The 12485-nt window shown below is 39.3% G+C and overlaps 1 protein-coding gene across 4 annotated transcripts in view; it reads right to left on the reverse strand.

Annotated features, from left to right (window-relative positions):
* esyt2b (extended synaptotagmin-like protein 2b) overlaps positions 1-12485 on the reverse strand; it is a 29333-nt gene that overhangs the window by 1661 nt on the left and 15187 nt on the right. For 3 of the 4 annotated variants that reach the window (XM_078280648.1, XM_078280650.1, XM_078280651.1), the window contains 13 exons: positions 10570-10690; positions 9475-9651; positions 9192-9274; positions 8579-8627; positions 8289-8378; positions 8099-8194; positions 6672-6728; positions 5034-5108; positions 3054-3140; positions 2768-2917; positions 1098-1450; positions 718-816; positions 301-432 (listed from right to left, as the gene is read on the reverse strand). In XM_078280648.1, the coding sequence (XP_078136774.1) occupies positions 301-432; positions 718-816; positions 1098-1450; positions 2768-2917; positions 3054-3140; positions 5034-5108; positions 6672-6728; positions 8099-8194; positions 8289-8378; positions 8579-8627; positions 9192-9274; positions 9475-9651; positions 10570-10690 (1569 nt within the window). The remainder of the gene's footprint in view (positions 1-300; positions 433-717; positions 817-1097; positions 1451-2767; positions 2918-3053; positions 3141-5033; positions 5109-6671; positions 6729-8098; positions 8195-8288; positions 8379-8578; positions 8628-9191; positions 9275-9474; positions 9652-10569; positions 10691-12485) is intronic. The other variant, XM_078280649.1, reaches the window with a different exon arrangement.

Raw genomic sequence — 12485 nt, forward strand, 5'->3', positions numbered from 1 at the left:
CCAATGTAACATGGAGTCATTTTCTCAAATGAAAATGCTTCATTTGTTACAACATTAGACATTTTCTTCAATTGTTCATTTGGATCAGACTCTTAATGTTTGATTTATTGTAGAACCATATTATAATCACAGTAATATAATAATGTTGTAATTACAAACATTAAGCCTATTATTAAAATGAAACCTTCAAGAACAGGACCCCAACAGCTGCAACACACATCTGATAGTATATCATAAATACTTGTTAGATTACAAACATGCTCATTTTAAGCACAAGATATTAATAGTATTTATACCCACGTTTGATCATAAACAGGGTTAAGGTTCCTCTTCATTGTACTGGTCTTTCTCCTCCCCGTTCGGCTCTTGTCAGGCAGCAAACAGAGGCGTATGAAGGGATCCGAGCTGTCTTTGGTGAAGGCTATCAAGTTACTGAGGACACACAGGACAAAATTGTTTCACTCACATGTCGCCAGTCACATGTTGTTTAGGTTAATGGTGCCTGTTTATTCTTAAATGTTGGTAACTTCACAGGAAGCAAAAGGACCTGCTTACTGAAGAATCACCAATTATAATAAACGATGGAAACTTGGGCCAAAAATGAAATTCGTAGGAAAGAGTCCTTGAATATGAGACCACCTTTTAACTGAAAGTCTCCCATTTATCAATCACAAAACTAATTTAAATGCAGGGTATGATGGCAGTTATGGACCTCACCGGCAAGCGTGCACCACCACAATGAGTTTGTTCCTTTGGGAGCTGTGTCGGACAGTCAGTTGGATCTCGCCCAGGGGGTACTGGCTGGGGGCCGAACCACTATAAACAGACCAGAGTAAGTCTTCCAGTTAAATTATTCAGCAGGGACAGATGGACAGCTCGACAGGTAGTCAGATAAAATATTCACATATTCCAAAAACAAGTCAAGATGCCATTCTATCAGAGCAACAGAAATTAAATTACATAAATACATTAAAAAACCAACAAGATCCCTGAAATGAGGAGAAAAACATATTCAGAAATGGGGGGCAATCTCTCAATGACAGGAACATTAAGTGGGAAACTGTTCTAAAAAATAACATATCGTGTATGCCATTTACTTCTGCAGCTGACGAAGCCTTTGCTGAAGCTCCAAGGTGGCGAAGGGCAGGGAGATATCCGAGGCCAGGCTGGGTGTGGACTCCTTGTGAGGCAGGTGTTTCTGGGAGCTAGACATGCAGGTGCTCAGGTTAGAGAAACTGCGGAGAGGGCTGGCTGAGTATGGCTCGCCGTCCCTGTGTTGGAGGGTGAGGGTTGAAGCGTCTATGGGTGGTGGAGGTGTGGGTGGAGGCAGTGGGGAATCTGAGGCTGATCGTCTCTGGGTGGGGGCTGGGGCTGGCTGCGGCACACTGGACTTCCTGACCTGGATGGAGGAGGGCTGGTCGGAGGATACCTGCTTCTCCAGGGACAGGATCTACAGAAAGACAGGAGGACATTACTGGGAATAATGAATAGGAACTACAGCTAAGTACTGGAATAATATTCTGTATACAATTTGGAATTTACTTGTGTTGTGATGTAATTTCCTGTCAAGGTACTCAAGTAAAATACCACAAAATAAAAACTACATAAAGGGGATTTGGTTAGGTTAGTGGTTTTAAATGCAACCTTAAACTGACTAAAGCAATTATCTGACTTGTTTAAAAACTGTATGGTTAAAGTGACTAATCCTTTCTTGTAAAGTGGTCTTAAAATTAGGGATACTGATGAAAAGATTCAGGTATTTTTTGAGTGTGTTTGTACAGCGAAATATGTCTTCATGGAGCAATCTATCTTTCAATCTTCTGGTTCCAAAACGGTCAATAAGCCTGTAAAGCAATTTCCCACTTTGGATATCCAATACAGGAAAGCTATTTCAGTGCAGGTCAATATTTTTGATAGGGCTGCATTCATTTTCTTATTTGATCAATCGTAATGATTCAATACAAGAGAATGCACTTTGCGTCAGTGTAATGAAGGGCAATGCAATTTAGTTGCTACAGTATCCTGTGTTTTTTTTATACAGTGAGTGAAATGATTCTAGTCTGAAAAATGCATAGGCCTATAACCTATACACTGCCAGTGGTGAGGATGCTAACTTTCTGGCTGGGACATGTATTCTAGTCTCGGTTTCCTGGCATTATACCATACATGTAGCCATCATGTGCATATTTAAGACCCTTTTTAGAAGATTCTCGTTTAAATAAAAAATAAAAAGCTGGAAGTATTACAAAGATTTTTGAGTGGAAAAGCTGCCACTGTTATCATTGCAAACTGCATACGAGCTTTGTGAAGAAACCTAGATAGATAGATAGATAGATAGATAGATAGATAGACAGACAGACAGACAGACAGATAGATAGACAGACAGAGACAGACAGATAGATAGATAGATAGATAGATAGATAGATAGATAGATAGATAGATAGATAGATACTTTATTGATCCCCAAGGGTAAATTCAAGCCTTGACAGCTAGGTGTAGCTACAGTTACTAAGGGGGGTGGGCCAAAGGTCAAATTAGAATTGAGCTGAGACCAAAAGCTGTTAAGGCTGTTTAATACATAATTTTGTTGACACTTCAACACTGTGCTTTGCCGCAACATTAATTCTGTCCTGTGCCACTCAATCACAGCCATTCTGTTTTAATCAGCAGATCATGAACCTCTGTTGTGGTATCCTCAGCCTGAGGAACTGAACTCTTACATCACTAATGGTATGGTATGGTGAGAAGTGATGCAGTCCATCTTTACCCTCAGGGCCATCTTCAGTTTAATGGTGGAGCTGGGCCCGGAGTTCTTGAGAGGAAAGCACTGAGTCAGTGTCATGTCCTTCTCCTCTAACAGGCCGCTTAAGGGCACCGTCAAATTACCCAGGGTGCATTTGTGCTTGTCATCTTTTACCTGTGCATTGAGAAAGATCTGCTTTAACACAAGACAACTACTTACACCATGTGGTGCATGATCTTATAAAAATATATATAATAATATAACATGTTATATCTGTGACAATCTGAAATGAGTGGTTAAGCAGCTTTACCTCCAGCTCGAGCTCCTGCCTCCTGGGATTGTGAACAAAGAATGAGAAACATTCTTCCCACAGTGGCTCCTTGTTCTTGTACCGGATCTTTGTGGAAGACAGATAGTGGTTTGTTAGTTGGTAATACAAATACACTTGAGAGGAGCTCATTAAGAACACAATGCAGTACCTTCAGTCCATAGAACGTGTTTTATTTTAAACGTGAATGTAGAATGATAATATCACTAATAACAATCTAATACTGTCAGCATTGCACTATCAACTGAATATCATTTATTTTTATTGCATGTTTTGGTTATTTGTTTTGTATATTTTCAGGTTATACTTATTTTCCCTTAATTGTTTGCATCTTTTATTTTTGCACACCTTACACAAGTAAATGAATTTATTTGAATATAGGTGTCATTTCTACAGTTCTACTTAATACACTAATGTTGTTCAAAAACCTCTAATTAGCTGTTTGATTTTCAATCTATTATCAATTAGCCAGTTTCCCCACAAGATTTGTTCTCATGAATAAAGAATTAGGACAGTTATAGGCTTTTCATAGTGTTGGCGCTGTAAGCAAATTGGATTTTAAATGGAACAATGACTATGAGGTTAAAGTGTTTTTTTCATAGCCCTGTTCTTACATCACATTCCTCTAATTTTAGGACAATAAAGCAGGGCAACAGTCATAAACATAGTATACTGTAGGCAAGGTGACCAAAGAGTTTTTATGGCCAAGCAGAATGATTCTGACTGGCCAAGTCAGTCATCCTGATTAAACCTCTCCTAAACACAGTGTGGGCGTGTGCTTGATTGACATCACTCACTCTAATGTATACAGTTGTGAAGTGAGAGGAGCTATCTTGAGCGAATCTGGTCTTTACGTAAAATAACATTTGTTTTTCTCCAAAGGTAACGTTACAGTTGGAGAACTACTTGGATGTGTATGAAATTCTTCAGGTTGAATCATTAGTGCAAATGATTAACAACTTCATTCGAAAATATCTGGTTCTTTAATAAAAAAAGTTAACTGTGACTCCCAAGGTGCATTTCAGCAACACATCTAATCACAGAACTTTGGGATTCTGGGTCATTTTTTAGATTAACTCAGTCATTATGGCACCCTGTTTTGTTTCCATCTGCAACAACAGGTCCAAGACTCATGGGTATTGTAGCATTTTGAGCTGTTCGCCATCCTGAACTGACGGACAAGACATGATTTCTCAGAACCATTGAAATAGTTCACACTAATGGCCACATCATAAACCTATAGGATCGTAACATTATAAATATGTTTTTGTTTTCAGGGACTTCAAATATGATGACTTTATCAAAGTTCATGTTCATTTTCCAGATTATTTTCTGTTACCAAAAGAAAAGAGCAAACGTGTATACATGATTTATTTGATGTGGCTGTAAACACCCTCAAATAATTAAAGTGCCTATCTTCTAACTCTGTTACAGAAGGAGCAACAAACCTCCCTAAATCCATTACAGTACATACTTGCAGTAAAGCGTCTGCATTAAAAGTAACTTGGTCCACTTATGTTGTTCTTTCTCCTGAATAATTTCCCTTTTGAACTCTATATAGAACTTGCACACAAAAAATAGCTGGTAAACACAATATTCGTCGGTGTAGAAGCTCTTTAGCTTTACAGTTAATGGTATGTTGGAAGTTATACAGTAATACCTTTCTTTTATTTTCTTGTACAATAACGTTCAGTTCATCTCTCTTTTAATACCACAGTGAGAGGGAAACATTTTGTAACAGAAAGCTCCAGTGAGAGACTGTAAAAGAATGAGATGTGTTGGCTGTTGGACTTCAATATGTCTTTGTGTGTAAGAATGTTAGAAATATTCTGCTAAATATAACTGCTGTGTTCAATCTTTGGTTGTCCAGATGCTATTGCCAACTCAACATTTCCTCTCATAATGAAAGGAAACGACAAAATCTGACATATAATAGTAATAATAGATACCTATATGACTCACCTTGCTCTCAAGTGTTTTGTGTCCAACAGTAAACTGGACATACGAACTGGGTTCGCTGCTACTCTTCTTTGCACACTATTCGGGAATCAGAGAGAGGGGTGTTAGCTGATTCTCCTCACTGTGACACACAATGCATAAACGTCAGTATCCCACGACATAATAACGCCCAAACTCAAACATTAGCTCCTTGAGACTCTGTATGGAGCACACAATGGTGAAAGAACCAATAGTTCAAAGGGTAAGGAACATGACCACACAGTTTGACAAGCAGGGCTGCAGGCAGAGAGGTTACCAAGGAGACTGCCAGGCTTTGTCTCCTCTTCTTTCTAATTTTAGCATGCTGGGTTTTGACAGCTAAAGTATTATTCAGTACCCCTTACAGAATCATAATACACTAACTATCTACCAGCCAGGGGGGAATGCTTAACTTCCTCGTTAACCCATCCTTTCTCTTGAGGATGGTGATTCAATTTGACAAATCTTTCTCACCAGCATTAGAATTAAGCTCCACATTGTACATCCAGGCTTATTAACACAATCCGACACTTCAATATGTCACAACTTGAACTGAGAAGACACTTAGCACAAACAACTTAAATATGCCTTGGGTTTTGCCAAAACATTTGATCATGTTTCTCTATATTGCAATTCTACACCTGCTACTTCTGTCTAATGTGTATAAGCAACACCTATTGCACACATGTCCGTCTTAGTGGAGTTTATCCTTATCCGAAACGAGTGTGTTGTATGTTGTTCATACTTAAAAGCCCTCTGAGACAAATCTATGAACTCACATTTTACGATTATTTCCATATATTTCCATGGTGACTTGGTTGTTAACAATTAAATCACATTTGTGGGGGTGGCCTCTAGCTCACCCAGTAAGAGTTCGCCCCATGTTGGCTGAGTCCTGCAGCGGCACGGGTTTGAATCGGACCTGCTTCCCTTTTCTGCGTGTCATCTCCCATCTCTCTCCCTTTCCTGTCTATCCACTGTCACTATATAATAAAGGGAAAAGCCCCAACAAAATAATCTTAAAAAAAAAAGTAATCACATTTGTGTATATATTGTCTTTATCAGGTTGGTGAAGGCAAGCTAAATGAAACAGACGCACAATGCTGCAGTGAGTTTCACCATAAACTGATGTTGCACTGAGGGAGTGCCACTGCCACATACCAAAGTTTCAACATGATGGTTGACATTATCAGCTACCACAAGCTGGGTTGCTCTGCTGGTTTGCTGTTGAAAACCACTGACCCAATTCACTTCCAATACAAGAAACATTCCCGCATATTGGATAGACAGGAAAATGACAACTTCTCAATCAACCATAAAGATTGAAGACATGACAATAGAACAGGTTGAAATATTTGAGTGCAATTTTAGACTTGTGCAAGCCAGATCACATGAGTTAGTAAAGGTATCATGTCAAATAAGGAGAAAAGAGTGTACATCACAACAAAGGCACAAAACCTATGATGCAATCATCCATCTTCATACACATTTGTTTTAAAAGGAAAATTCACTCTGCTTGTTTGATAATCATCACAATCCAATGAGGTTGGATGGTGCACTTGAGGAAACACATATGAGACACAGGGTGTGATCTGTACATGCAAACCATTTTTCCCACATTACCTTCAGAGCCTTAAAGACTTGCTTCAACCCGTCATAGGTGAAATCTGACAGGTTGCTCTTTAAGCCATAAGGAGATTTGGGGGAGAAAATCACACCCACAGTTAGTACATCGGGAGTGGTTGTGTATGGTTTAGAGGCATGAGGGGGAAAAAACCCAAACATGTTAAAATATGTGTCAAATTAGAATAATATAGGGGATAAATAAAAGGCAGCAGGAGGGCTGATATTGGTGTTTACTTCAGGTAAGATTTCGAGGAGCTACTTTGAGACACTTTTTTAACAAGCTACAGGCTTTCTGTATCTGTGCAGCAACACATAAATTGGCTGACTAATTCACACAGATCATTATGAGCTCTTTGTACTGCAGATATTTTTTTAGCCTTGAACTAAGCATCGGATTAAGCAGAATATGCATCTAACTAACACAAAGGCATAGCTGAGTCCTTAATGTTAATGGTTATGGGGCACTCGGGGTACTTTTCATTAGACATAACAATAAAACCATGCAGCTAACACATGCTTTGATATGCAAGTTTTCAAAGACTCCTGTTACTGTTCAACCCACGTCATCGCACACCGCTAATGCTTACACTATCAGGATGCAAAGGTACTGGGGGACTCACAAATATTGTTCTATACTCTGAAGTATTGCTCTCACAAAAGACTAGACCAGATGCTCTCCTCTCACTTAAGTTTCCACAGCCTAAGCTGCCTGTGAAGACACTCTTGGGTGAAGAGGAAAGAGAGTAAAGAAAAAAAGGTGGAGTTATGAGGACTGAGATGGCTCATAAGGTTACAGGTAGGTTTTACCACATTTGGTTATGGTCCTATTAGATACACTGTAAAGTCCTGAAAAGTAGAGGTTTGGAGGTTTAAGGTTCTCATTTGACAACAGCTACAAAAATACTGACATAAGACAGAATTCCTGAGGTTTAGTGACTTGATCATAAAACTTGATAAACTGTTTGGAGCTGGAGGCTACATCCATAATAAGAGTCTGTAATAGCTAAGATAATGAGGAAAATATTGAAAACACCTGCCCTGATTGTTAGGTTCACCTGGAGGTCAGAGTGCAGTGTAAACCAAATTTTACAGTGAAAGCAAACTGATGAAGTCAATCAAATGTCACAAAACAATATGGTAACAGGAATGTGGTGCATTGCTGCACACTGAGCAATAATCCTTAGTTAAACAAGTATGCAACACTGGTATTTCTTACTGAACTGGTTCAGTGTTGCTAATGTGGTGTGTGTGTGTGTGTGTGTGTGTGTGTGTGTGTGTGTGTGTGTGTGTGTGTGTGTGTGTGTGTGTTTTGGATGGAGAGCAAGAAGGCTGCATATGCCTAATGCCATATTTTACCACAAGCTATAGCATCAGAACAATAGCACTGCTACCGTCAAAACAAAGTGAACATTGCAGTATCTTACAGGCAAATTCTTTGCTGAGTCCAGATGGACCACAAGCAGTGCTGACGATAGTCCATCATTGGCCAGGCTCCTGTCTGCGCGCACACTTCGCAGCACCTGATAGGACAGAAAAGTCAGTCGCCACAGAAAACTATGACAAACAATACTTTAGCTTTGTTAAAACAAGAAAGTTCGTTTTTTGTTGTTGTACCTGGTCCAACTTCTCAGGAGTGGAGAGCAGAGACAGCCACTCCAGTTTTAAGTGGAGTTTCCCAGTAGGAGCTTCTTCCAGGTCAAACCACTGTGTAAAAAACACCAAAGTTAAATCATTGAGCTAAGTCACTGAAGGGACCAAAACTATTGATTGTTGTAATGACGGGCTAAAGAATTATCTTCAAAACCTGACAAATATCGAACTATTCCTTTAAAACGTATAATCTATAAACTCTAAACAAATTCTAATTAAATGAGTAATATAATGTTGCCATAAAAATGCTTTACCTCATCAACCTTCTGTTCTTTATGCAGCTCAGTCATATCAATCATCAGGCTGTGAATAATGACAAATAATTACTCAGATTATACAAACAGTAAACAGAGAAATCACACCAATTAATCTGAACACTGAACAGAGAGGGTCCAGCTACCGATTGGCTGCTTTGTGTTGTCAGCGCTGGGTGTAGTGTAACAGTCTTGGGGTAAAATCAATTGACTTTACCCTTGGGCTTGGAACTGTGGAATAACACCTCTTCTTTACTTTAACTGATGTCTACTAGCACAGATACTTTCAACGCACCTTCCGCTCAGGTTTCAACACGGTGTTTAAGACACAATATGTAAGCCATCAACCTGCTAGGGACTGCAGATGAAAATTAGCCTGCATGGCTAAATTTGACACATTTACATGTTGGACTCGGTGCTCATCTTGATTAATGTGCGTTGTCCCTTTTAAATAGAAAAAAATCTGAAATCGAATGCTATACCAGATCCTTAGCTTTCCTATATATAGCTGGCCGATAACAACTAAGCTTGCTGTTACATTTCCGCCACATTGAGAACTTGTTTCTTATGTGGAATAAGATCAGAGCAGGGCAGGAAATGAGAGAAAACTCACCTTCCCAGGAAATCATCTTTGTCAGGATCCTCGTCAAACAGCTCAATCTCAAGGTGTTGACCTGAGTGCTCGTACACCAAAGCCTGATGAAGAATACAACCAATTGATGCTTGTTCAAGCAGACATGTCCAGTCAATAGACTGATAACCTCCATTAATGTAATGCAGGTTGGGAGAATACACTCGTTTTCATTGTAAACAAATGATCGGATTACTTAAACTACACTATTATAATCATGTGCAGTATGTGCTCCCTACTCCAAGCGACATCCCAAACCTGTCACCTCATAAACTTCGTTCCATTTGGGATGGAGGCTCTCCTTCACAGCCTTGCTCTGAAACAGCTGGTTGCCGATCTGCAGGACACCGTACGGGTCGGACTTGCCCTTGATCAGCCCTCCCAGAAAGGTGTCCTTCCCTTCCAGATCCTGAGCCTCCAAGAAGTGAATCCTCAGGACTCCCTGTGGAGACACGCAGAGCACAGCGTTAAGGGGAGCAACTCTGAAATAGCATCTTCTGACACTTCGAGGCCACAATGGAGTCTGACTTGATAGGATGTGATATTACCTGCTGAGTACCATGAGGCAATGTGAGAGAAAACTGGGGCTTATTACTAGGGTTAGGTAGAAACACAATATTTCTAATGTTTTTTTTATTATTTACATTTCATTTCATGATATACATTACAGTTAATGACTGTACTAACCAGAGACCAGAAATGAAAAAGACAACTGTATGGTACCAGGTCATCATGATGAAATTATGACAATGATGTCAAGATCTGTCTGCGTGTAAATTTGAAATGTAGTACTTTTAACTTACTTTATCTTCATTTAATGTATCTTCATGTATTTCTGTAGTAATATCAAACAGAGAAAAGCAGCAAATGCTTGCATTTGACTACTTCACATTGCTGGGTGAAACTGCCTTAAACATTTGTTTTTGATTCACTTTTTTTTAATCCAATTTATCAATTGATCAGCTGATGTGGTTCCATATTAAAGTCAGATTGGTAGAATTATTAGCAAAAAGAGTGCAAAGGCATACAATAATTATAGCCTAAAATATCTTAAACATAATAAAATATCTCATGAACAAAGGACGCTGCAAGTGATTATCTTGTTACCATGGAGACAGGTATTAGCAACAAAGCCTTGACATGCTTTTTGCTGCTTTGGCTCTTTTTCATTCTGTTTTATTGCTGTGAGTTACATACAAAACCTTGATATCTGCTTTCTTTTATTACAGAAAGAATAATAAAACACACATCACACAGGCCCACTGAGATTGGACTATCAAGGACGTTCAGCTACTAACCATGAATTCCCTCATAAAGAGGCACATTGAACCACCTGTTTAATTGCATTTAACCATTATACCTTTGGCATGGGAAAGCGTAGCCTGGCAAGTTCCACATCCCCGACCAGTGGGATGGTGATACGATTGGGTAAAACCAGATAGCTGTAGATAATGTCTTGAATCAGACTGTCAGAGAAGCCACTGTAAGGACAGTAGAGGGTTGAGAGAAGGGAAGATAAACAGAATGAAGCAATGAATTATTTAATAGACAGTAAGGGTGCCCTTGGGTTATAAATGTTCTCCTTTAATCTCTGCTTAGTACAGTACATTTCTGATTTACATTTGAGAAGATAGGAAAATTGGAGTCAGTTCAAGCATGTTGGTGCTGCTAGCCCTCTGAATGTCTATCTGTTCCACTAATGATTCAACACTTTGTGACAACGACAACGAGGCCAGCGAATGGCATTACCGCCAAGCTTCCCTTTATTCATTTAGCTGCCGTGGCACTGCTGGAAAATTGCAATCACGGCTGGAAAAAATGGAATTAGAGTGAAAATTCATCATCGGGTGTTATTGCTCAGTCTGTCACTCGAAGAAAAACAGTTGTGATTAAGGCACAGCTTTCCATATATCACAATGTGTTCGTAAACTGGAAGTGATCGTGAAATTGTCTCTGGAGTGATACCAGGACTCTGAAAACACACCGGCTAAGTCTAAAAAATGGGCGACGGGAAACACTTAACTGCCGACATGGGAGATACATCAACATGGTCAGACATCTATCCTAATAAATCAGATATTTACTAATACACAGGACCTGATACACCTATCCCATGTGCTTTCTAGTTGTCCAAAAGTGTAGCAACTTACAGTCGCTAGATGACAGCCTGTATGTAATTGGTGTGGTATACATTTTGAAAATTCCTATCCTATCCTATGTCTTGCTGAATTAGGCCCAGGACCATTCTCCACTAAAGTGTGGTCTGGCTACACCACTTATCTATTCTGGGAAATGATCTAGCTAACTAATCATAACAATGATCATGGGCGGCCCTAATCAGTAAAAAGTATAAGTGAAAAGTATGAAGTAAGTAAGTATAAGTATCTAAATGGATTTTTTTTAACGATTAATAATCAGCATGAACAATCTGTTACACAGTTGGCTAAGGTCCTTCAAACTCCAAACCTTTTTATAGCAACTCATAATGATAACTGTCAAAAGTGTCAAACCACCCAGATGTCAGCAATGTATAATTAGCCAGCAGTTATTTGACATCTTAGAGCATTAGTAGTTCTGAGTTTGCTCAAGTTTCATTTAATTGAATTTGTTCAAGATTGTGAATCCAATACAAGGTGATGTTTTTGAAATGCCTGCAGTAAATTACACCCTTATATTTTATTTCTGTCATAAAGGCAACTAATGTAATGGGTAAGTCCTAACCTTAGACAGGTGAGAGTCATTTCTATAGACAAGTGACAATTCCTGAGGCTCCTTCGGGACTGTGAACCAGTTGAAAATCCTTTAAAGACAGAAACTTCCTTTCCTGCTCTAAAACAGCACTGAAGCAACACAGACACCATCTACTCTGACAAAAAAAACAATGAAATTAACTCAATTTAGCCGGCTGTGTTTGTGTCTGGAGTCAGGAGAAACATTTATTTGATCAATCAGCTTATCTTCCAATGGAACAGCAGGCTACAGCTCTTCTCTGTGAGCCGATTAGAAACATTATGATTCTCTGCTGGCTGACTGATCAGAGACGGAGCTTTTCTCCAGCTGAGAGCTGAGAAGGTGTAAAGGGATTCCTGCTGCATCAGCGCTTATTGCTGCATTTTTGTTGCTCCCCTGGCGTAAACACTGGAACACCCCACGCACCTGATTGTGTGTCTGCATGCAAAGTAACAAAAGTGGGACAGTTTTATTCATTCATTATAGGACAAGAGTGCTGACTGCAGACATGCACACTCCAACTTTATAATATACAGTATGTAAAGT

This window comes from Sander vitreus, chromosome 22 (assembly GCF_031162955.1).
Source record: "Sander vitreus isolate 19-12246 chromosome 22, sanVit1, whole genome shotgun sequence".
Classification (NCBI taxonomy): Eukaryota; Metazoa; Chordata; class Actinopteri; order Perciformes; family Percidae; genus Sander; species Sander vitreus.